Here is a 22,837-nt window from a genome sequence, read left to right on the forward strand (position 1 = left end):
GAGTTATACCCTAGTTGTATTACAAATTTTATCCGGAAAAGATGATCTAAAAATCTAATACATTTGAAAAGGTAAATATTTTATTATTAAAAAATATCACGTGGATAAAAAAATTTACGTCACAAGTGCGTACATGCCACTTTCCTGAGATGAGATTATTTAAGGAGGTAACAATTATAAATAGTTTAAGGATGTAACCAATAATCCGTACCAAGATTTAGAGGGGATGGGTTTAAGGTATTCTACCAAAATAAAAAAGCGATCGGGGAGAGAAAAGAAATCATCATTCTCATTCCAAAATTGATTAAAATTGAGAGGTTTATCGTCTATATCAATTTTTAAGTTTTAATGAGCTTCTTCTTCGATAGTATATGATCTTTTGGTTCCCTGGTGCCATTGCATAGTAACGAGAATTGATTCTAAGTAAAAAGTTGATTTATATAAGATTTTCTTTTAGAATCGCTTGATGAAGTCATATTATGAAAGAGCTTATCCATTAACATTAATTTTTGAGCACCTGTAATTGTTAAATGTTTTATGTTATAATATTTGAATTCTGAAGTATAGAAAGGAAACAAGGGAGTAGAATATAACAGTTTTTATAAATAAATAAGGTTATGAAAACAGGCAAATAAGATAATTTACTGAGTGCAATTAAATCAAATCCGTAAAAAAATTACTCATATTTTATGGAGTGCAATTAAATCAAGTTTGTAAAAGACATTATATTATTTTCACGTAGATTCTCCACATCATTTCAATTTTACGGAATGTTCCCGTAAGGACATATTATTTTCACCTAAATAAATATTCAGATATCGGTAATTGGTGATTACAAAAATTTACCTTAAATTAATAAACTAAGTAATCAGCGCCGAATATATGATTTTCTTTTCAAGAAAAATGAAAATGAAATAATAATAATAATACAAACCAAAATTAAGAAGGGGGTAATATAGTCATTACGTAAGAAAGGAGCTCACCGTCATTAAAAATTGGACAGGGGGTTTTCAGTAAATTTAATATCTGATCGATTTACAAAACGAGAAGCCCAAACCGAGTCGAATAGAAAGGGTTTGGGAGAAAGAGAGATAAGAAGGAGAGAAAAGGCTCGTTTTAAGTTTTTCGTTTTATAGTTTTAAGAACTTTTAACAAAAATTCAAAATCTCAAAAAATTAAATACAAAAACAGTCCTCTTCGCGCGCAGTTGTTAAGCCTCACTGGAGCCAGCCATGGTGGCTCAGGTAGTAGAGACCACCGCCGCTGCCGCCGACGATGGCGGAGGAATTGGAGGAATTAGAGGTTCTCCAATCGCCGTTGATGAATCTCAGGAGGAGCAGTTAGAGAAAACGAAGACGTTGATTTGCGCTCTCAATTTCCTCTCACGCAATCTCCCGATACCTCCTGACGTCTTCGATGCCGTCTCTTCAATTTACCACGGCGGCGCTGATGATATAGATGTCGGTGACGATGATGCCTCCGCCGCTGCTGACGTGGACAGCCGCGACAGTGTGTCTATGCGAGTGAGTAGTTAGAAATTCTTATTGAGATTAATCTCTCTCTTCTTTTTTTTTTTTGAATATTTCGCATTATAGTAATTGTGCTAGAATACTGTTACATTTCGCTATACTTTTATGTGATTGATGTTGATACATAGAGGCACTGAGTATATGATCTTCTCAGCTTTAGAGGGGGAAAAAAAGGCAATACTAGGGCTTGATACATTATTTGCTTTTCATATACATACATATGTGCATTAGAACCGCACATACTTATGTTATACACACACATATACATAATGTATATGTATTCTATACTTTTAGATGTACTACATATGGGCACAATGCACTATATGTTTAGATGCAGATCCTAAAGGCAGTGATGGAGCTAGGAATTTCAGCAAGGGGATTCAAAAAATGCGAACTTGCAATCTAAAACAATTTTTGAACTACCTTTGCCACTACATAATAACTTCCTTTATGTCAAGGGGATTCAAAAGTTCTTATATATACGAAAAAAGTTTGTTTTTGCCCTATTTACACAGTAGAATTTTCTAACAAAGGGGATTAAATTGAATCCTCTTCATTGGCTAGGGTTCCGCCACTGCCTACATAGTATACTTTTCTCAAGGTTATAAAGAAGTTAAAACAAGACTAGGGCTTAATACATTATTTGCTATTCAATTTACTTTTTTTCTTCGTATTAAAGTTAATCCTTTTTCCCAAGATTTTTCGCTTTTGTAAATACTCTATGCTGCTGTTGTTTTAGTAGAGGTTTCAGTAGATGCCATTTGGACAAATGTTAACAAATTGAGTTGTGAAGTATAGCAGTATGCAGTTTGTGTTGATTGGTATGTAGTTTTTGTATGTTTAAGCATGAAGAAATAGGTATCTTTTTTTAAGAGACACTTTTTTCCTAGAGGATGAGTTCTTAAATTTTGTGTAATTTGAAGTTGTTGATGAAGCATATCTGAGTAGTCAAGCTATCATTTGTTTATTTACTTAATTTGGGATCTGAACCACGATTGAGTTGGATCAAGAAAGTAGTCATTTTCAAATATTATGCCTCTTAGTTTAGTCTTTAATGCTAACAATATGTTTTTCCTTATATGCAGAGTGGTTCAGGTATGGGAAGTTACGGAGACCTGATGACAGATTTTGAGGATTCGTTGTTGAGGCAACGGTCAAGTTGTACATCAGGTTCTGGTTTGACAAAGTTAAAGGAAGATCGTTTTCAAAGCCATATCCAGCATCGCCTAACTGAACTTGAAGGTAAGTGTAGCTCAGAAATAATGGATATCCGTGGAATCGTTTGACATGGTTCTGCATATACTTAGGGCTGTTTTGAACATGATGTGGAGATTTTTACATAGTGTCATTAGTTTTTTTTGCGTTAATATGTTTTTAGAATGGTTTTTGCCTTTCACTTTTGAGGTTATAGAATTTGAGGTGCTAAATCCTCTTGCTAGTGACATAATTAGGTTTATTGAAATGCTTAGTAGGTATCCTCCTTAGCAGATATGTCGTTCGACGAATTTGATTTTGTCATAGTATTCATCAGAGTGAATCTATTTAGATTATGAGAAAAAGGCCTATATATATATGCCAATTCATTAGTTCTTAGAAATGCTCTATTTGAACATGCCCAACCATGCAGCTCCTGATACCAAAGCCTCATTATCTTTTGTCTTTTTCTTTTTGGGAGAGAACAGCATGCATCGTTATCTTTTCTGTTTGACAATGGATAATCAAGTTCGAGCATAATCTGTTGACGCATGTTATGCGTGTGCTGGGGGCTTAATGTAGGTTTTGGTTGTTGCGAGTCTAGCTGTTTGCTGAATTTTGGCTTTCAATGTTACTATCATCTCTCTTTGTTCTTACTATATCATTGCACCTCTCTACTGGTTTTGTCAAGTTATAAGTAACCCCTCACCCAAGCCCAACCCAAAGTGTTCTGTTAGCACAGAACTTGGATAATAAGATTATCTTGTTCACTATAGAGGGTAATCACTCAACATGTTGCGATATATTTATATTCAGCAATGTTGTATGCCCTTTATGCCAGCCCTTCTTATACATGTGGCAAATAGCTTATACTTTCATCTATTACCAGACTTGCCACCCAGCAGAGGCGAGGACTTGCAATCGAAGTGCTTGCTGGAGCTTTATAAACTAAAGGTAAAGGAACATGTGGCATGTTGTTGTTTAATAAGACATATGACTGCTATTCATGATCTGTCCATTTCAAAGGTTTATCTGGGTTTTCTTTTGTGATATACATTTTCGTCTAAGTTGTATTCAACCACGCCAGTTATCTTGCAAATCAATTGTAAGATGTCCTCCCCGCTTTAAGGTACGGTGAAATAAACAGGAGTATTTCTGACCTTTCTGTGTTACATTTTAAAAAAAGCATAAAGGTATGCTTCTGACTATGACTTAGTGGAACTATGTCGACGGTGAAACAATAGTATTACAATTTTTTGTAGTAAAGCCCTTATCTTATGTAGCATGGGTATGGATACGAGTGTTATACTCTGCATGACCTATGAGTACAATATGAAGGTACAGAAATTTTGATTATGGGGATATGATGCACAAATTTGGGGGCAATATTATGTCCACATTTTTTATATATTTCATCATGCTCTACAATCTTATGAATTTTTCCAGAAGCATTGATATCTATTCAAAATCAAAGAAAGAAGCAAATATACACATGCTACTTAAACCTATCAATATAATGATAAAATGTTTCTGAAACATTAAATACAATAGGAATCTATCAAAATATTAAGCTTAAGCAACAAAGTTTGTTATTATGATAATAATAATCCCAAATCTTCCTTTTATAATTGCTTTTTGGCCCATAATTATCCAATAGACTCGAAATTTGGGATATCCTAAAATAAGAATAACTTGTCTCCCAGAAAACAATATAACTTTTTTCTTTTGATACAGAAGTGGTTCCCAGTTCAGAATTTAGTTCATGTGCTTCATTGCCCTAATCCCCATTAGTACCTGCCATACTCCCAAGCATCTGTAGCTCAACAAATTGTGAAACTAATCCATCTCCATTATGCTTAACCTGGGAGGAATTCTTTGTTTTCTGCATCATATGCGCTAGTGGACAGACTAACCACTTATTTGAGCTTCTATTTTTTGGCTATAGAAGTGGTGTAGGTGGTTGGCAATGGTTTTACTTCTCATTGTTATTTCTACTTTGCAGTTAGCAGATTTACAATGCAAAGTTCGGTCTGAGCTGAGTTCTGAATACTGGCTTCGCCTGCATTGCGCTAATCCTGACAAGCAATTGTTTGACTGGGGGATGACGCGATTGCGACGCCCTTTATATGGTATAGGAGATGCCTTTGCTGTCGAATCTGATGATCCTTTGAGGAAGAAGCGTGATGCGCAGGTAAAGTGATATATGCCTTGGAGCCTGTCAATTGTGCCATATATGTGATAGCAACAGTTGCAAGACTCAAGTTAATGTTTTTAAGCACAAAGAATGTAGATGCTTTCTTTTTTCCTCTCAATTTCAAAGATGGGGGTTTGGTCTTGATATAGGAAAGTACAGATAGTCTTAGTCATCTCTGCTATCTATTGGTAAAGCTGAGAAGAGAGCTAAGCTGAGAATTTGGGATTTTAAGAATCAGTCCACTGTCTTTAATTCTTGTGACTTCATGATAGGAAGCTTTTATATGCTAATTTTACAGAATTTGATGTCAGAAGCCTGTTGGTAACAACAATAATTTTTTTGCAGAGGTTGTCAAGATTAGAAGAAGAGGAAAGAAACCGTGTGGAAACTACGAAAAGAAAGTTCTTTGCGGATGTACTCAATGCAGCACGTGAACTCCAGTTACAAGTACAGGCTGTTCAGAAACGGCGGAAACAAAGGAATGATGGTGTTCAGGCATGATATTGTTTACTTTCTCCTATTTATTCTACTGTCTATTCATTTATTCAACTCCATGTGCATAATTGAAAATACCATGAACCAAAATTGAGTCGTGACCTAGAGAGCGGATGCAGTCTTCACCTGTTATACTCTTAGAATGTGGCGGATTTTATCTTGGCTAAATGAAGCAATCTCTGTTTCATAGGCTTGGCATGGAAGGCAAAGGCAACGGGCTACTCGTGCTGAGAAATTGAGGTTACAAGCTCTGAAAGCTGATGATCAAGAAGCTTACATGAAGATGGTGGAGGAAAGCAAGAATGAAAGACTAACAATGCTTCTAGGGAAAACAAATGAGCTCCTTGGTCGTCTGGGAGCTGCTGTTCAACGGCAAAAAGATGCTGATCATGATGGTATTGAACCTATGGAAGGCTCAGATGCTGAAATGGCCCCTTCTAAGACTGGAACTCCTGGGCAGTCGTTTCCTGAGGAAAAAGAGGATGTTCTTGATGATGAGCCCACGCGTAATGTAAAGACTAGTGACTTACTTGAAGGTCAGAGAAAGTACAATTCAGCTGTACATTCAATCCAGGAGAAGGTAAAGGGACATGCCTCTTCTCTGTTATCTTTTACTTTAAATATTCCAGGGAGTCTTGTTGGAAGTTGTGCCTAAGTTTCAGATATTGAATGCATGGTTGGTAGCAAAAGTTGAACCTTCCAGAGGTTTTCTAGATTTAGAATCTCATCCTTTCTTCTAGTTCTTTGGTCAATGTGCTTGAGTTTCGTATTGGTTGTGACTGAGTGTCTTCTCATTTCATAGCAGGGTTTCCATATTCAGAAACTATTGCTGTTGATTATTTCAGATGATCTCGTCAGCGTTTTGTTACTCATGACTGGTGTTTCGTTCTTACAAAAGAAAATCCATCTTTTATCTAATCATGAAGTTTAATTAAGTGCAAGTATTTAGATTCTGATCAGTTGTATTCTATAACGTGAATATGTGGTTAAACTGATTCGCTCCTTAAGTTTCTGTTCTTACTTCCTTTGTTTTATGGAAATATTAGACGTAGCATGTTGCCATATTATCTGAATTGAATGATTATTCGGATATGTTGTTGTGAGACTCTTTTAAATCTCCACTACTTTATGTTGTGGAACTGAGCTAACTAAACCATAGAATGTGTTACCTCTTTTTAGTTATGCACTTTGTGTTGGTGTCATCGTCCTGTTTTGCCTCCAGACCAGCTTCACCATTCAGGCTTTATGATATATTTTCTTTTTAAGTCGTAAGAAGTCAATAATCTTAACTAATTTTATACCACATCCAATCTTGATTTCTATTCTCCAGTCCCAAAATATCATGTTACGTCCATTATTTGTTTCTAATCTCAGCCGAATGGCTTCAAGCTGATGTACAAGGATCTTACCATTTATGACTAACTCCATGACGATTGCAATATAGCTGTTTTCCCTTTTACAACTGAAATCTTATTAGTATTTCCATCCCTTTTTTTGTGTTAGTGCTTTTGCAAATCTAATGCAGAATTCATATTTGTAGGTTACGGAGCAACCAGCTATGCTTCAGGGTGGAGAATTAAGACCATACCAGTTGGAGGGGCTCCAGTGGATGTTGTCTTTGTTTAATAACAATTTAAATGGAATTTTAGCGGATGAAATGGGACTCGGCAAAACGATCCAGACAATTTCTTTAATTGCTTATCTTATTGAAAACAAGGGTGTAACTGGTCCCTACTTGATTGTGGCTCCAAAAGCTGTACTACCTAATTGGAGTACTGAATTCTCTACATGGGCTCCCAGGTATGCACCGATCTCTCTCTCTCATGCAGGGAGCACCGAAACACACACATGGATTTTGTCTGTTTAAAGGTGCACTGTGCATCACATTTCATGGGATTTTTTTCGCTTGCAGCATTGATGCTGTTCTTTATGATGGTCGTCTGGAAGAAAGGAAGGCACTGAGGGAGGAGTTAACAGGAGAGGGGAGGTTCAGTGTGCTGATCACGCATTATGATCTTATTATGAGAGACAAAGCATTTCTGAAAAAAATTCATTGGCACTATCTGATTATTGACGAAGGGCACCGATTGAAAAATCACGAATGTGCTCTTGCACGGACTCTCGTGTCAGGGTATGTGAAATGTAGTTTTTTGTTAAGTTGCTAATGTATAAGAATGTTAACCAAAAAGGGGTAGGAATAAGAGCTTATGATAATCTTCTTATTTATGAGTTATGGATTTGCTCCTCTCAGTTAAATTTTAGCACTCACCTTTGCTGATAAAGGTATAATCTGATGCACTGGCACGCAATCGAATGAGTAATGAGTTTTATCTTAAAAAAATAATTATGGGGATATGCCAAGCATCGGGAAGTCATTTCTTGGCAGTTCAATTTTAAGGATAAAAGTTCAGATGTGGGAAGCGTTCCTCTAATAAGGTGTGTAATATTTGCAGCTATCGGATTCGTCGGAGACTTCTGTTGACTGGTACCCCGATCCAAAACAGCTTACAGGAGTTGTGGTCTCTTCTCAATTTTCTTCTTCCGAACATCTTTAATTCAGTGGAGAATTTCGAGGAGTGGTTTAATGCCCCCTTTGCTGATAAGTGCGACGTCTCTCTAACTGATGAAGAGGAGTTATTGGTTATTCGCCGGTTGCACCATGTACGTCTTGGTTCATTATTCGCTGATATACACTTCTTTCCTGCCTATTTAGATTTTATTGCACCGTTTCAAATGCACTTTATGCTTTCTTGATCTAATGTTTTTGACTACTTTTAGGTAATAAGGCCGTTTATATTGAGGAGGAAGAAAGATGAAGTGGAGAAATTTCTTCCTGGGAAAACACAAGTTGTTCTTAAATGTGATATGTCTGCATGGCAGAAAGTATACTACCAGCAGGTCACGGATGTCGGGAGGGTTGGATTGGATTCTGGTGAGTAGTAGCTGCCGTCCAGAAAGTATTGCCTTTAATGCATTCCTTTTAGACATGGTTGAACTTAAAGATTGTATTTTTATTTTTTCTATTTTTTTGGCATTGGGTGGGGCGGGATATGAATTCCTGGAGAGGGGAGGGGAAACAACTGTGCTTTGAATACTCTCTCTCTCCCTCTCTTCCTCTATTTCTCTTGGGCCCCTACAGATCCATTGCTCTGAAATCAACATCCTTAATGATGCCTTATACAGCTCCTGTGCTCTGTTTTTTTTCCTTCCCCTTTTTTGTTCCCCTGATAGAACTTTTTGCAAAAGCAGCAATCTATAGGTTCTGATAATGTATCATTAATGACTAGAATCTAAAAACATTGGTAGGATATTGCTTTAGTAAAATTATTGCTGAGGCTATAATTAATCTGTAGCCAAATAGAATAATTTGCTGACAATGTGACTTCGCAGGAACTGGGAAGTCTAAGAGCCTACAGAATCTCACCATGCAGCTAAGGAAATGTTGTAATCACCCATATCTATTTGTGGGCGATACTTCTTCGTATTATCGGAAGGAGGAGATAGTCAGAGCATCTGGAAAATTTGAGCTTCTTGATCGTTTACTACCCAAACTCCGCAGAGCAGGGCACAGGGTACTCCTCTTCTCACAAATGACCCGCCTCATGGACATTCTTGAGGTCTATCTGCAGCTTCATGACTTTAAGTATCTGAGACTTGATGGCTCAACCAAAACAGAGGAAAGAGGGACTTTGCTAAAGCAATTTAATGCTCCTGACTCTCCTTACTTTATGTTTCTTTTGAGTACTCGTGCCGGAGGACTCGGTCTGAATTTGCAAACAGCAGATACTGTGATAATTTTTGACAGTGACTGGAACCCTCAAATGGACCAGCAAGCAGAAGATAGGGCTCATCGGATTGGGCAAAAGAAAGAAGTTAGGGTTTTTGTGTTAATCAGTGTAGGATCAATTGAAGAGGTCATATTGGAACGTGCAAAACAGAAGATGGGCATTGATGCTAAGGTCATCCAGGCTGGATTGTTCAATACAACATCTACAGGTTTGTCTTGTACACAGAGTAGTTTTGGAGAACCCTCCACACCCCAAGCCCCTGCTTTCTTTACTTTTCTTATGGGGAAGAAGCAAATCAGGTTGAATTATAAGAAGACATTGCATTCTCTTTTCTGTAGAAGTATGGAAACTAGATTCTGAAAATTGTACTAATACTTTAGTTTACTTGCAATTAGTGTGCTTTTACCAAGAATCGCCTGTGTACTTTCAACATGTTAGTCTCAGGGACTGAAGCTTTTATTCATGGTCTTGCTTTCTTGATCCTCTTCATAATCCATTCCGGCTGACTGTCTTTGTTCTTCATGCAGCTCAAGAGAGGAGGGAGATGCTGGAAGAGATCATGCGTAAAGGTACAAGCACCCTTGGAACAGATGTGCCAAGCGAAAGAGAGATTAATCGTCTTGCAGCCCGCTCTGATGAGGAGTTTTGGCTGTTTGAGAAAATGGATGAGGAGAGAAGGCAAAAAGAACGTTACAGATCTCGTCTCATGGAAGATCACGAGGTGCCGGATTGGGCGTATGCTACACCTGAGGCTAAGGAAAGGGGAAAAGGGTTTCTATATGAAAGTGCTAATCTTACTGGAAAGCGGCGTAGAAAAGAAGTGGTTTATGCCGATACTTTAAGTGACTTACAGTGGATGAAGGCTGTGGAGAATGGATATGATTTCTTTAAGCAGTCAGGTAAAGGTAGGAACAGGGACCATCACTCAGTCTCAAATGGTGAATTGCCGAGTGACAATGCTGAAGTGGAGAAGAAAGAACAGGACTTGAAGACTGAAACTGCGTCTGTGGGCGAGGCAACAAGTGAAGATACCTTTGGAATAACTCCTATAAGGTTCAAATCCGAGAGTGCTAGTTCCATGAGAAACGATTATCACGACTTGACTGGTGGCAGTTTGGACGGATTATCGTGGAAGGCACACAAGAGGAAGAGATCAAGCTTAGTATCTTGAGATTGCCCCTTTAAAAATTAGGAATTATTTTCGCCAGTGAAGCCATTGGGGGACGTAGGGGACACTCTGAAAGACAATAGAATTGGCTACAGGCATTTCAGAGCTAACTATGGGTTAAGTTGTCCGGTGTCTTACATGTAAATTAGCAGAGCTCATAGTTCTTAGCTTATTATTTACTATTAGTTGATTGTGCAGTAGTGAGAAAATTGGAGACATCAACTGGTGTACCATTATCTTTTTTGCCACAATTCCCAATTATTCTTGTTTGGAGTTACTGCTGGATCAAGTTTCAGCGACTTGGCAACGATGTACAGTATATTTTCAAGTTGATGTTACGATCTAGTTTACATTTTTGAAGGACCAGAGTCCCTGTATTTACTGTTGAGTTTTAACCGACCCAGTGCATGGCATTGTAGTGCCTACCAATTGAATACAGCAAGGAGCATGAGATGGTCGTAATATGATCTTTTGATTGGTCCTGGGGCAAAAACTAAGGCCTTCAATAACATTTGTAGAACTTCAGTGAGAATGTGGATCCAGGGGGAAGCTGGGATTGCTTCCAACACAATTGTTTTTCCTGTTAGGTTGAGAAAAGGTAACTTTACTTCTGACACAATTCCTTGTCCACAAAAGGGAAGAATAACAATCAGACATAAACAATGAAAATAAGCGTGGTTTAGGAAAATTTAGTACTTGCCAAAATTCAAATGAAAGTAGTTTTTGAAAAATGTCACAAGCAATCTACAGACTCCAGCAATAACGTGCTTGCTTGTCTGATAAAATCATAACTCATAAGGGAGGAAAACTAGCACACGTATTCAGTTCGCTAATAAAACCAAACAAGTCAAATGCAATAGAGGAATAAAAAAGGGTGAGATTATCCGTCTACATAACCCCAAAAAGTTCAACATAAATAATTGTTTTCTCCAGTAGCCTACATAATTTAGCTAGACCTAAGTTGACCAATAAAGCAACAGTTCATCCCACCAAATTTAAATGACTGATGGAATTATATGTTAGCACCTGCTGGAGGAACATAATATGGCCAGCTTGGCATAAACAAAAGATGGCAAAACCAAAACTGCAACATGCAGAAGTCAACAAATACCGGATTCTAATTGCTATCTGGTGTGCCGAGACTCTCGTCTCACTTGACGTCCAGGTTTTTGAGTTTTGATTCCAGTTCATCCTCACCGTCTTTGCCTTCACCTCCAGATTCCTTCTCCTCTTCCTCATCATCGTCATCGTCATCTTCTCCCAGCGGGTCATTATCTTCCAAGGATGCAAGCAGTTCAGGAGATTTCTTAAAGATGTCTTTCAACTCATCAACACCTTCTTCTGAGATGAAATTCCCATTAACATTTAGTAATTTAAACTGATCTTTGTGCAGCACGGTTTGAGCCAGCACTCTAGCCCCAGCCCTTCTTAGTGCGTTCGTGTTCATATCAACTTCCTTCAGATGGTTGTGTCCTCGAAGAGCCTTAGCAATCTCAATTGCACCTTCATCCATAAGTTCATTCTCACCCAAGCTTAGCTTTGAAAGAAATTGCTTTGCAGCTATACAAGAAGCTATTGCTGGAGCAGCTTCCCCAGTTATATCATTACCTGCCATCTCCAAGACACCAAGTGAAGGGGCTGAATCTTTGAGAGCGTTAGCTATTGCAATTGCTCCTTCATCCTCTAAATTAAGGTAGCTCAGGTAAACTTCTGTAAGATTTTCATGCTTGCTGAGTGCCTTACTTAGCACAAGACCAGCTTCTGGACCAAACATATTGTCCCGCAAATCAAGCTTCTTCAAATGGGAGCACATCCCAAGTGCTTCACACAAGGCACTCCCTCCTTCAGAGCATACCCTTGTAGAAGAGCACCTGAAATCTTCCAATAAAGGGGAGCGCTTCACAATTTCAGCAATGGCAACAGCCCCTTCATCACCTGTCATATTATTATGAAAATGAAGAATCTTAAGCTTCCCGGTGGAAGGAACTAGCTCGCTAACAGCCCTTGCAGCTTCCTGTGAGATCCCATCGTTGATCAAAAATAGTTCCTCCAAGTTGGTTTGAGACTGAAGGAGCTTTCCAAATGCTCTAACTCCCTTCTCGCCCAGAGCATTGTCAGAGAGATTCAGAAACTTCAAGTTAGAACCTTCTAGAGCTTCTGAGAACATATTCATGACATCAAGTGCTTCTGCCTCAACTCTTCCAGCAACAAAATCTGATAAATCAACTTCTGTCAATTGATCCTTCAAGGATGCCAAGATAGGGCCCGCAACACGTGCCGCGCCTCGACTGAAACTTCTATTACTGAAACAAATTTTGCTGTAAGGGTTTCCAGGCTCTTTTAATGGCTTCAAAAGTTCTTCAGCCTCTTCAGCTTCAATAAATGCTCTTTGACCTTTCGAGATATCAAAAAGATTCTGCTGAACAGCAGGAACCACCTCAGAAATTGAAATCTCCTTTTCCTCTGTTTTGGGGCTCTTTTTTAAAATCTCCAGGATAAGCTTGCTGCACTCCTTGGCATAAAGCTGCACAGCGGAACTCCCATCACCATCAGGCTCCTTCTCATAATGTTGACTTGCAATGGTAAAAGCTGCATCTTCAATTTGCTCAGCATTTTTGGCAGCATCTTCCTTGGATAGACTGCGGTACTTGCGAGTGAAAATGGTTGGACTAGAAAGATTATTCGTCATTCTTTCCACCAGCATTCTTCTTGTGTTCTCACTTGGAGGCCACAGCTTAATTGAAAATGGTCTGCGCTGAGAATTCGGCATTGTGGCATCCATTGGAAGAAAACCTAGAATCAAGGACAGCATAAGTTTATATACGGGAAAGCATGCCTTAATTTCTATATAAAATAACGTCATTATCTTTCAAGAAATACTAACTACTACAAAACTCGGAAATTATCTCTTGCAGTTAAGAGACACAACAATCAAAACAAAGTAACAGGCCAAGAACAAGTTTTTGCCTACCTACTCCACATAATACAAACTAGTATAAATCAGAAGGAAACAAAAGTTCAAGAGTTCAAATTCTTCCTCATAGGAAACGGGATATATTACAACAACAACAACAACCCAGTGTATTCCCACATGTAGGGTCTAGGGAGGGTAGGATGTACGCAGCCTTATAGACTGTTTCCGATAAACCCTCAGCTAAAGAAAAGATGGAAGAAGCACTGATATCAAGTAATAGCCATACAAGATATTTAGAAAACTAAATCCAAGATAGCAAAAGAAAAAATGAAAGAAATACTGATAGCAAGTAATAACAGTACAAGATATGTAGTGATAGCAACTAAGGAAGTACCGATAGCAAGTAATAACAGTACAAGATATGTGATAATAACAGACTAAGGCTAAAAGGGAGGAAACAGGATATATTATAGGCCAAAATTATGATGATGTTGTTTATACGACTGAATCCAATAATCCACAGTCATCCATCAAGCAAAATGAGATTAAGTTACATATTCAACAATGTAATAACATTCAAAACAAAAAATGTTACACTCCGGGGGTGCATTCAATTTAACCACACTAAAAACACTTTCTTGGATATAAGTATAACGATGCTACACAACTACAAACTTGTAGTAATAAGCAAAAAATCTTTATAGCCAACAATTGCAGATGTAGCTTTCCACAGTAAAACTAATAACATGTAAAAACTACAATAAACCACACATGAACGCACATTAAAAATTATAAATTTAAAACCCAACATAGATCTATGAAAAAAATGAACTTAAGTAATGAACAGAAGAAAAAAAGTAGATACATGTAAAGCATATGTGCAGAAACCCTAGGAATGAGAGAAAAAACAAAACCCTTTTTGTCCTTTTGTGTTTATTTATGTTCTGACTTACCGGGGAACTACGAGAGAGAAGGCGTGAATTGAACGCGCCGGCGAAGAGGGTGTGAGGGGAACTGCAGAGGAACTGAAGAAAATTAGGGGAGTGAGACCAATGTGTGAGTGGGAACAGGGTTTTATTCTGTTCTCTTGGTTTCTTTTTGTAATAATAATTTGCTTGTGGAAAACGCTGTTTGTGGCGCAGAAGTATATGGTGATAATCTGATGTTTGGTCAAACTTAAAAAAAATAAAAAAAATCTCTTTCAAAAAATGTTTTCCGAAAAAATATTTTAACTTAGTAATAATTTGTATTTAGCCAATGACGTGTGAAGCGTTTAACAATTATTTTTTAAAAAGTATCTTTAAATGACAAATTACCAAAGGACATCTTTACAATTAAAATAAAAGTAAAATTATTTTTGAAACAATTATAATTATTTTTATTAGCGATTTTAATTAAATTAATTTAATAAAGTATTTCTTCTTTATATGAGATTTCATAAGATTTGCAGAAATAAAGAGTTGAGAAGACAATAAAAAAAAGTCATGGAGAAAAGGAGAAGAAGCAGCTTTCCAATGGTTAAGTTCTCTTTTGAAATTAATAATAGCTTTCTAATTAATTTCTCCTACCTACCCACAATGATCTTCTCCCCATTAATTAACAATTAAAGAAATTCACAATACACGGTGACTAGGGGTGACAATTTGAGCCCAAGTCCATTTAACCCGCCTAACACATCCAAGGTTAGGATGCTCATTGACCCGCCTATTTGTTGAACTTAGTCCATCTTGTTCCAACTTATCTTAGCCCATTTAAAATTGGGCTAATTTTTAGCCAAATTACTCAATGAGTAACTTTTGGTAAAATATCTTTAAAATAAACTTTTTTGTTTGATATGATGTATAGGACTATAACAAAAGGAAAAAACTCTTATTTGATAATTAAACAATTTATAAGAAAATAATACACATTAATTAAAGCTTGTTTAAAGTTGGGCGGGTTGGGTTATGACCCAAATTTTAGCCCATCTTAACCCAGCTTATCTCAGCCCAAGTAATTTTGGGCGGGTCATTGACTTAACCCATTTTGACACACCCAAAATCAGCCCAACCTGCCAATTTGATACCCTAGGCACGACCAACACTCTGAAAGTTCTTTTGGCCACCACAAGTGCACTATTAGTGTAGCACCCCGAAATATTTCAAAGTATTTAAAGGTCATTAAGAAGATTGGTGTGTGCTAATTATATTAATTTACATATTAATGAGGGTTAATGATATGGAGTATATCACTTGAAAATGATAATAGGTGTACGAGGTGTATTAAAAGTGATTTAGGGTCCAGGAAGAGTCTTAAGACCAAGCCAAGTTGGAAACTCTATGATGGACTAAAGTTTCAAATAAATTTGCTCAAGATTCTATCTTAAATGAGCACAACTCCCAAGATATAAAATGTTATTTCGGTGAATGACCTATCAAATGAATTGTCTATGTGTATAGTTTCTAATGCTTTAAACCGTTTGTCATTTGGACATTTCTACTAGGAGTTATGATCTTTTTATTGAAGGGTAACACAACAGCTACACAACTACGCGAGTCCTGCATAGCCTACACAGCATGCGTAGCATGTGTAGGCAGATCCAGAAGCTGCCAATTGAAGAGAAATAGAAGGCCATCATGCTTAGCCTTGGTGCGTAGCCTATGCAGGGGGTTGCGCACCTATCATACCTCTTTTTAAAGTGTTGAAACAAGGAGTTTATAGAGAGAAAGAGTTAGTGCTTCAACTTGGAATTGATTTCTAGAGAAAGCTCTTCCACCATGAATACACTTTAAAGTAAGTTTCTTTGGTACAAGAATAATTATATAACATCATTTGATGTTAACACTAACCTTATTATGGACCAAATTCAAAGGAAATTGGTTGAATCTTCAAGAACATTTAAAAGAGAAATAGTGAGATTCTTCCACCAAGAGGTAATTCCTTTACTTGAACTTTTTATATAATGACATATTGGAGTATGGGTAGCATATTTATGAAGTTTATTTGAAGTAATAATGAAGTACTTCAAGAACCTTAAGAGTGGGTCTGGAAAATAATATTTTGGACAAAGAAGAAAATAAATAGTGATGAATTGATATAAATGGAATTGTTTTGAGTTTCTAATAATTCCAAATAGACTTGATAACTTAATTGATGAACGAATTGAAGTGGGAATCACCATTTGGATAAGAAACAACGCTTGTTCTTGAATTGGATGTTTTTTGACCTAGGGTTTTGTTGGATAAGACAATGAATATTGACTTGATAATGTTGAGTAATTAACATAGTATCGTTAGCGACTCCAAATGAGTATTAAATGATAAAAATGAAATTGTATAGATTAATGGATGAAGATATCGGATAATTTGAGCTGGTTGAAGATTTGTAGTGGATTTGTGGAGCCTAAATGGTTATTTATGAATCTTTTTATTTTTTTATGTAGTTGGATATCTAATGGTAGATATTGAATTATTGGCGATATTTAAACATTTTAATCAATCGGAGCGTTATAGTATTATTTGGGGCTTAAAGTTTGAGATAAGTTGATTAAGACTTACTCTTCTTGAGAGATTCTCTATACAAACATGTTTTGAGTTAATACGTGATCTTATTTATAAATGTGCATCCGTACTTGTGGGGGCAAGCGAGGAGTATGTCACCATATGTTTCTATGTTTGTTACTTATGAAGTGTCATGTAATTTTTGTAAATAATTTATTTTCTAAACTTGTTGGCAAAATGACACTCAAGGAAAACGTTATAAATTTTATTAAAATTTTATGTGTTGATAAAAGTATAAAATGTTGAGTGCTAAAGATATGTTTTCATGAAAAAGTATGTCTTTTGAAATTTGAACAAAGGAGTAGCACTTGGTGTATTACACTATGAATCTATTTTTTATATGCCAAATATTTTGGGAGTTATTATTGGAGACCACCGAGATTGGTTCGAATATTGAGTTCGTTACTATGGAACTACACGTGCCAGTGTAGGGACACATTCTAAGGCTAACCCGATATTTGTGGGATAAATTCCCTCATTGTGAGGGCAAATGATCATTACTTAAAGTAATAAGGTAAAGTCGAATCGTACGACACTGTGGGAAGCCAACCGGACAAGTAGGGTCAAACTACTTGTTGCTAAATTGATCACGTAGTAGTTGTTTATCATGTCGGTATGAGTATAGTACTCCGAGTGAAAGGTAAAAGATAACTTTCTTATATTTAGGACCAAGTAACTTAGTGTAATTGATTGGTTTTATATGATTCATATTATAATTTTGGATTGATATAAATGTTCTAAAAAAACTTATATCATGACTTACATTTCACTTGTCTTTTCATTTAAAATGATTTAAAGAGCATGATTTATATAACTCTTTATCACTTTAATACCAAATATTGGTTGCATAGTATTTTTATAAATTTTTGTCCTAAGAACTTGAGTTAGAGAAAGTCTATGACACTTATTGAGTATTGTGGTGGTATACTCCGCCCTCAGGGGCTCCTCTCCAGGGCTCCGCTTACTTTATATGTTTTAGGACGAGGTATGATATGTGACATGCGGACAGGGCTAGAATGACTCTCTTTCCGAGGTATATAGTGAGTCACCACTCCTATCCTGTGGTAGCTATTATGTTATTTTTCTTATTTTCTTTTAGTCAGGAATTGTTCCAAGCGTTTAGTTTTATTCTTTGATAGATGCTCATAGATAATTATGATAGATTTATAGTAATGGGATAGTACATGCCATACATAAAAAGATATTTATTGTATTTGATCTCATTATTATTATGAAAGGTTTCATGTATGATTTTGATTTGAATTTTTTTTTTCCATCATGTAATTTGGAAATATATATGATTTTCAAAAAGTTTTCTTAGTTAAATTAATTTCTTACATATGATTTGGGTACATTATATGGTTTAGTTCGCTCGGGTCGACTAGTATATCAGGTGCTGATCACGTGATTTTGGATCGTGACAATCATTTCCACAAAAGAGTTTCGTCAATTTCACAAACATCCTCTCCACCAATTTCACATATATTGTATAGCTCCTTTTCTGAAGGGCTTTTAAGAAAAGCTAAGAGATGGAGGAAAAGGAAGTCATTGTCGAGAGGAGATTTTTTTTGACAAGGCTCGCCATTATATAATTTATGTATAATCAGGATATAATAAATATATAATAATATATAATGTATATACACCGATTATAAGCAGATTATACATCAACTATATTCTGCATGTTCAGTGTATAATGGTTAAGAAATAGAGGAGGTCGCTGGAGTTAAGATTTTTTGGTCCGTGAACGATTATTCGGTGAAGGTTAGTAGCAAATTAATAATGCTTTAACCTCTTCCGAAACTCGCTCGGACATATTAACACATAATTTGCACAAAATCCACCTTAGATGTGTGTAGTGCCGAAGTCAGGATTTTTTTCAAGGGTGTTCAAACTTGAAAGAAATGATTTTTTTTTCGATAAAGAGTGTTCAATATATGTTATATAACATTTTATCTGCATAATATAATTTTTCGACAAAGGATGATCAATTAACCAACCTTAGGACAATGTAGCTTCACCCCGCCGTGTGTGTGCAACTAATTTGGGTCATGGAGATAATAACTTTCTTGGTTGCTGCTGTAAATCCTGGGACAGTATAAAGTCTCCTAATCCAGCTTTCAAAAGTAGGTTTTTGGGACTAATTTCCTTCTTTTTAGCATTTCATATTACTTTTATATGAAAGATGTAATAGATAAAAGGTCAAATAAGAATCGAATTATTATATTTAAACGTCTACATTTTAAAAATTAACAAATGCATTTATCTTGCCTAACTGTAAATTTTGAAAGATACCACCACATTTGTTTTATTGATAGTAAAGATTAAACGAGCAAGAAATTTTAGAAGCTAGTGAACAAGATCCGAGGATAACAAGAATAATTCAGTAAATTACTAAGTATTATTTATTTACATGAATCAATAAAAACTAAATATTATTTTTAGGAGGTTCAATTTCATACAAATGTAGTCACGTTCTATGTTCCAATAAAACACTCACATTTTCTTAATATTCTCAAAGAATATGCCTATTATTTGTTAAAGTTTATACGAGACCGCTCAACTTGCTGGAGTAGATCAATTTGTTAGAGCGTGTGGCAACCCTTCCTCTCGAGCTCACGTTGCCTTATAGAACTTTTAAAAGATTTTTCTATTTTTCAATTTTATTACATATGAAGTCAAAAGCAACGATTCTATATATTAACGTTAATGACAAGATCACGTTAGTTCTATTTTCAAATTTCATAGTCACAAGTCATTCACAACTCTTTTTGATCAGTGCGTTGCTTCTCTAGCATTAGATTAGAAAATCAAAATTGTAATATTCAACCTCCACATGTTATTAGATTACTCTACGTAATTCACATATTGAACTCAATGTCCCTGAGAATTGAATATATATGAGTCTTCATTACAGCATTTGAAATGAATTACTTCAGGAAGAATGTAACAAAGTCATCTGAAAATTGCTATATTAATGTTCAAACCGGGGTTTTTCAATTTTTACAGATTGAAAACACAGAAGTGAATTCAGTGATTTAATCTATATCTTTTCATTTAACATTTTGACGTGCAGTGTGTTGATTTTTATAAATAAAACAGGACTTGAAGTAGTTGAGATACAGGTTACTCAAGTGAGCTTTCTTATAGAACTCCTAACAACCATATTATAAATTGGAAACAACTTGCAATGTGTGATTCCGTATCTCGAGATAACGAGTCTTGGAAAATTGCTTTGACTGGATAGGACTCAAAAGCATAGGTATTGTTTTAGTTAGTAGAAAAAGCAAGAACACGACAAAGTCCTCGTTTCCCTAATAATAGCAGACTGTGTTTGCGTGTGTTGTCACGGGCGGCTTTCCAGCCATATCCCATGACCCTTGGACGCGTATCATCACGTTTTGGTAAGCCTCCCAACGCCTAGCATCATGGACGGACCCGTGATCTTGGTCGCGTCAAATGACAAGCATGCTTGTACTTATGCTAAAAATCAGGTTGATGTCAACAGACCTGTTTCTACCTTGTAGGAATCTAAGTCCTTTTTATTGTAAATATAGAGTAGCTTTACTTCATGTATTTTCATTGTGTCTCTCTAGCTTAGTTATGTCAAGTCCTGTAACTTTGGTTTATTTTTTTTAAACATTATTAGGGGGAGATCAAGTAATCAAATTTTGAAGCAAGCAAATAATTCTCTATATTGGTGTCTCTTTTCCTCGGCAGTGTGTTGCCTTTCTGTAATAGTTTTCATTAACGCAACTAAGCTTTCTTTCATTCTCATTCTCTTTTCTGTTCTCTCAATTGCTCTCGACATTGATTTTTTTTCCGTACGACATTGACAGTCTCGTCTAGCATACGAATGGGACCCCAGTTGAAAGATAGTAACCGCACGGACATCGGTTGCTTAGCCTTACGTCGCTTTTCCAAGAAATCTTAGGAAGGCGCCACATAACAGTTGGTATCAGAGCCTAGGCTCGACATCGGACGAGGGAACACATTTCCATTACTATCATTTCCGACCATGGTGAATCATGGGGACCGCATTGCGGCCCTTGAAGAGACAGTTAACGTATTACAACCCATCATGAATACGATGCCTGATCTTAGAACCAACCTAGTGCAAAAGTTGGACGACCTGGACCACAGGATGCGGAAGGCCGAAAGTGATATGGCAAACATCAGTCGCGACTTTGAAAGAGACTGGCAAATGGTAGCCATAGAGGCAACCAAAATTTTTAGTAAATTCGAGGGCCTCCAACATGAGCGGACCGGGGATTTAGCTTATAGGGAACAAGAGGCAGACAAGGTGACTGCCATACAACAAACCATAGACAACTTGATGGGCTATCTCAATGTTGTCAACGCTGCATTGCAAGGCCTACTTAGAGGAGGCGAAAACCAGATCGTGGGTGTTGTGAACCTCTCTCCTATACCACAAAAGCTAAAGATTCCTGAGCTGAAACCCTACAACGAGGCTCAGTAATGCCAATGAAGTGGATAACTTCATCTTCAACATCGAACAATACTTCAATGTCGTGGGGGAGTTAGAAGAAGCAAAAAAAGTAGAAACTGCTACCATGTATCTGCAGGCTGATGTTAAACTCTGGCGTTAGGTGAAATACGAAGCCATCAGGGTAGGTGAAGATACTCTTGAGACATGGGGAGACCTAAAGGCAGCCATACGCCTACAGTTCTTCCCCAAAAAATATGAATACAGTGCGTGGAGAAAGCTCCGGGAACTTTGCTAGACCAAGTCTGTTTAGGACTACGTGTGGGAATTCTTTGCACTAATGCTGAACATACGGGATACGGGGGACAAAGACAATCTCTTCACATTCCTGGAAGGTTTGAAACCTTATGCCCATATGGAGCTGCAAAGACAAATGGTAGAGACTTTACCCAAGGCGATCCAAGCAGCGGAATGCCTTGGGGACTACCAAGTGGAAGCTCGAAAAAATAGGCCTCAACCGCATATCCGAGGAGTATACAAAGGGGGGCATCCTAGCAATGGTGGCCGTAGCAAAAATAGGAGAGATCAAAGTGCAACCAAATCTAAGACTCATTCCTCAGGCAATAATAGTGTTGCATCTCACAACAACGATCGGGGGAGGAAGCCCTCTTTAGGATATCGCCATTGTGGCGGGCCACATTGGAACAATGAATGCCCATAGGCACAAATTAATGCCCATCAAACTTTAGATGATGGGGCGGATGACGATATAGATAATGCTGACCAAACAGAACCAATAGGTGCCTTCAACGCACTTGTTTGTTCTATTTCTGAGGCCTTGGTGGGAACATGTGCCGACATCCGTAAGAAGAAGAACCTATTCTCAACCATCAAGAAAGGGAAAAAGAAGGCGGATGAGGGCCTCTTCTTAACCAAGAGAAGACCCTGATGTTTGTCGAAATAAAAGTTAATGGCAAGCCCATTCCGGTGATGATATACACGGGTGCTACTCACAACTACTTAGCCTCAACTCAGGTAGAGCGCCTTGGTCTAGTTGTGGGAAAGGGCAGGTGTCGTGTCAAGTCTATCAACTCACCGCCTCAGCCAGTGGGTGGAATAGCCAAAGGATTGCCAGTGAAGCATGGTCCTTATGAAGGAAATTCAACTTGCGCGTGGTGATCATAGATGACTGCGAGCTGATAGTTGGATTGGAATTCATGAGGCAAACAAACACCATTCATATACCTTATGCCGACATGCTAGTGATGAGAGAAAACGGGGCCAAGCCCTGCATTATCCCATGCACAACCATAAATATGGCCGTAGAGAATATCTCGACCTTGCATTTGAAGAAGGTAGTCAAAATACATGAACTTACGTTCCTGGATACCCTTTGTATTGAAGATATTGAATGCTCTTCGGTTCCCATTCATGCACCCGTGACAGAGCTGCTAAAGGAGTTTGAATATGTCATGCCACAGGACATGCCAAAGCGACTCCTACCTAGGTGCAATATGGACTGTGAGATTGAGATTGTGTCGGTGCAAAGCCACAGAATGTCACAACCCG

The 22,837-nt window shown here is 37.2% G+C and overlaps 2 protein-coding genes across 2 annotated transcripts; one reads left to right on the plus strand and one right to left on the minus strand.

Moving 5' to 3' along the window:
* The first annotated feature begins 1,067 nt into the window (after positions 1-1,067).
* Positions 1,068-10,728, plus strand: LOC104120820 (probable ATP-dependent DNA helicase CHR12). Its single transcript, XM_009632668.4, has 12 exons — positions 1,068-1,523; positions 2,615-2,771; positions 3,613-3,677; positions 4,726-4,914; positions 5,263-5,412; positions 5,603-5,992; positions 6,953-7,212; positions 7,325-7,543; positions 7,866-8,073; positions 8,191-8,344; positions 8,803-9,408; positions 9,728-10,728. Exons 1-12 carry the CDS (start codon positions 1,233-1,235, stop codon positions 10,369-10,371), a joined length of 3,333 nt encoding a protein of 1,110 aa, XP_009630963.1. The 5' UTR covers positions 1,068-1,232; the 3' UTR covers positions 10,372-10,728.
* Positions 10,729-11,201: 473 nt separating this feature from the next.
* Positions 11,202-14,373, minus strand: LOC104120821 (RAN GTPase-activating protein 2). The gene is made up of 2 exons (XM_009632669.4): positions 14,236-14,373; positions 11,202-13,161 (listed from the first exon to the last, which is right to left on the minus strand). Exon 2 carries the CDS (start codon positions 13,148-13,150, stop codon positions 11,519-11,521), a length of 1,632 nt encoding a protein of 543 aa, XP_009630964.1. The 5' UTR covers positions 13,151-13,161; positions 14,236-14,373; the 3' UTR covers positions 11,202-11,518.
* Positions 14,374-22,837: the final 8,464 nt, after the last annotated feature.

Source organism: Nicotiana tomentosiformis, chromosome 9 (assembly GCF_000390325.3).
Source record: "Nicotiana tomentosiformis chromosome 9, ASM39032v3, whole genome shotgun sequence".
In the NCBI taxonomy this organism is placed as follows: Eukaryota; Viridiplantae; Streptophyta; class Magnoliopsida; order Solanales; family Solanaceae; genus Nicotiana; species Nicotiana tomentosiformis.

What these genes read in the sequence shown, in the direction of transcription:
- LOC104120820 (XM_009632668.4), top strand. Translation starts at nt 1,233, where the DNA reads ATGGTGGCTCAGGTAGTAGAGACCACCGCCGCTGCCGCCGACGATGGC. An exon ending in TGGAGCTTTATAAACTAAAG is followed by an intron (nt 3,678 to 4,725) that starts GTAAAGGAACAT and finishes TCTACTTTGCAG; the next exon opens with TTAGCAGATTTACAATGCAA. An exon ending in GCACGGACTCTCGTGTCAGG is followed by an intron (nt 7,544 to 7,865) that starts GTATGTGAAATG and finishes TAATATTTGCAG; the next exon opens with CTATCGGATTCGTCGGAGAC.
- LOC104120821 (XM_009632669.4), bottom strand. Translation starts at nt 13,150, where the DNA reads ATGGATGCCACAATGCCGAATTCTCAGCGCAGACCATTTTCAATTAAG.